The sequence below is a fragment of the Brassica napus genome, chromosome C5 (genome assembly GCF_020379485.1).
Source record: "Brassica napus cultivar Da-Ae chromosome C5, Da-Ae, whole genome shotgun sequence".
Taxonomy (NCBI): domain Eukaryota; kingdom Viridiplantae; phylum Streptophyta; class Magnoliopsida; order Brassicales; family Brassicaceae; genus Brassica; species Brassica napus.
In genome coordinates, this window is record NC_063448.1 from 49,407,832 (window position 1) to 49,408,549 (window position 718).

At 45.5% G+C, this 718-nt stretch overlaps 1 protein-coding gene across 1 annotated transcript; it reads right to left on the minus strand.

The window, feature by feature from the left end:
* Positions 1-322: 322 nt before the first annotated feature.
* On the minus strand, positions 323-718 carry LOC125587330. The gene has a single exon (XM_048757585.1). The coding sequence runs from the start codon at positions 716-718 to the stop codon at positions 323-325; it is 396 nt and encodes a 131-aa protein (XP_048613542.1).

The following is a 718-nucleotide window of genomic DNA, read 5'->3' on the forward strand; positions in this document are numbered from 1 at the left end:
AAAGACTAGAAAAGAAAATATAAATATGGAAAGAGTACAAATCATAAAACAAGAGATAAAAGGAAAACCAACCGACTATAGGAAAAGGTAAAAGCTGGCCGACTCTCTCTCTCTCTCTAACGGATGGGCCGGTTATGGACGGGCCGGTTATGGATATCCACAATATGGTTTATAACACTCCCCCTTGGATGTCATAAACATACAGAGATTGTAATACGCTTTGGATGTTGTCTCATTAAAACCTTACCAGGAAAACCCAATGGGACAAAACCATGGTGAAGGAAAAAGAGTACAACACGTATTACTCCCCCTGTTCTGTACCTCACTGAAGGTCTTTCAGTCTACACATCCCAATCTGATGCGTGAGCTTCCTGAACGTTGATGTTGGAAGCGAGTTGGTGAATAGATCAGCTGAGTTGTCACTTGAACGCACTTGTACCACTTGGACCGCACTGGCTTTCTGCAACTCGTGCGTGAAAAAGAACTTAGGCAGGATGTGTTTCGTCCTGTCTCCTTTGATGTAGCCGTCCTTAAGCAGAGCTATGCATGCGGCATTGTCCTCGTACATGATGGTCGGTGCGTCTTTCCCTTCGGACATCCCACAATCAACTCGAATGTGTTGGGTCATGGACCGCAACCAGACACACTCGCGGCTGGCCTCATGAATGGCCAATATCTTCGAATGGTTGGATGATGTGGCCGCGATCATTTGCTTCAT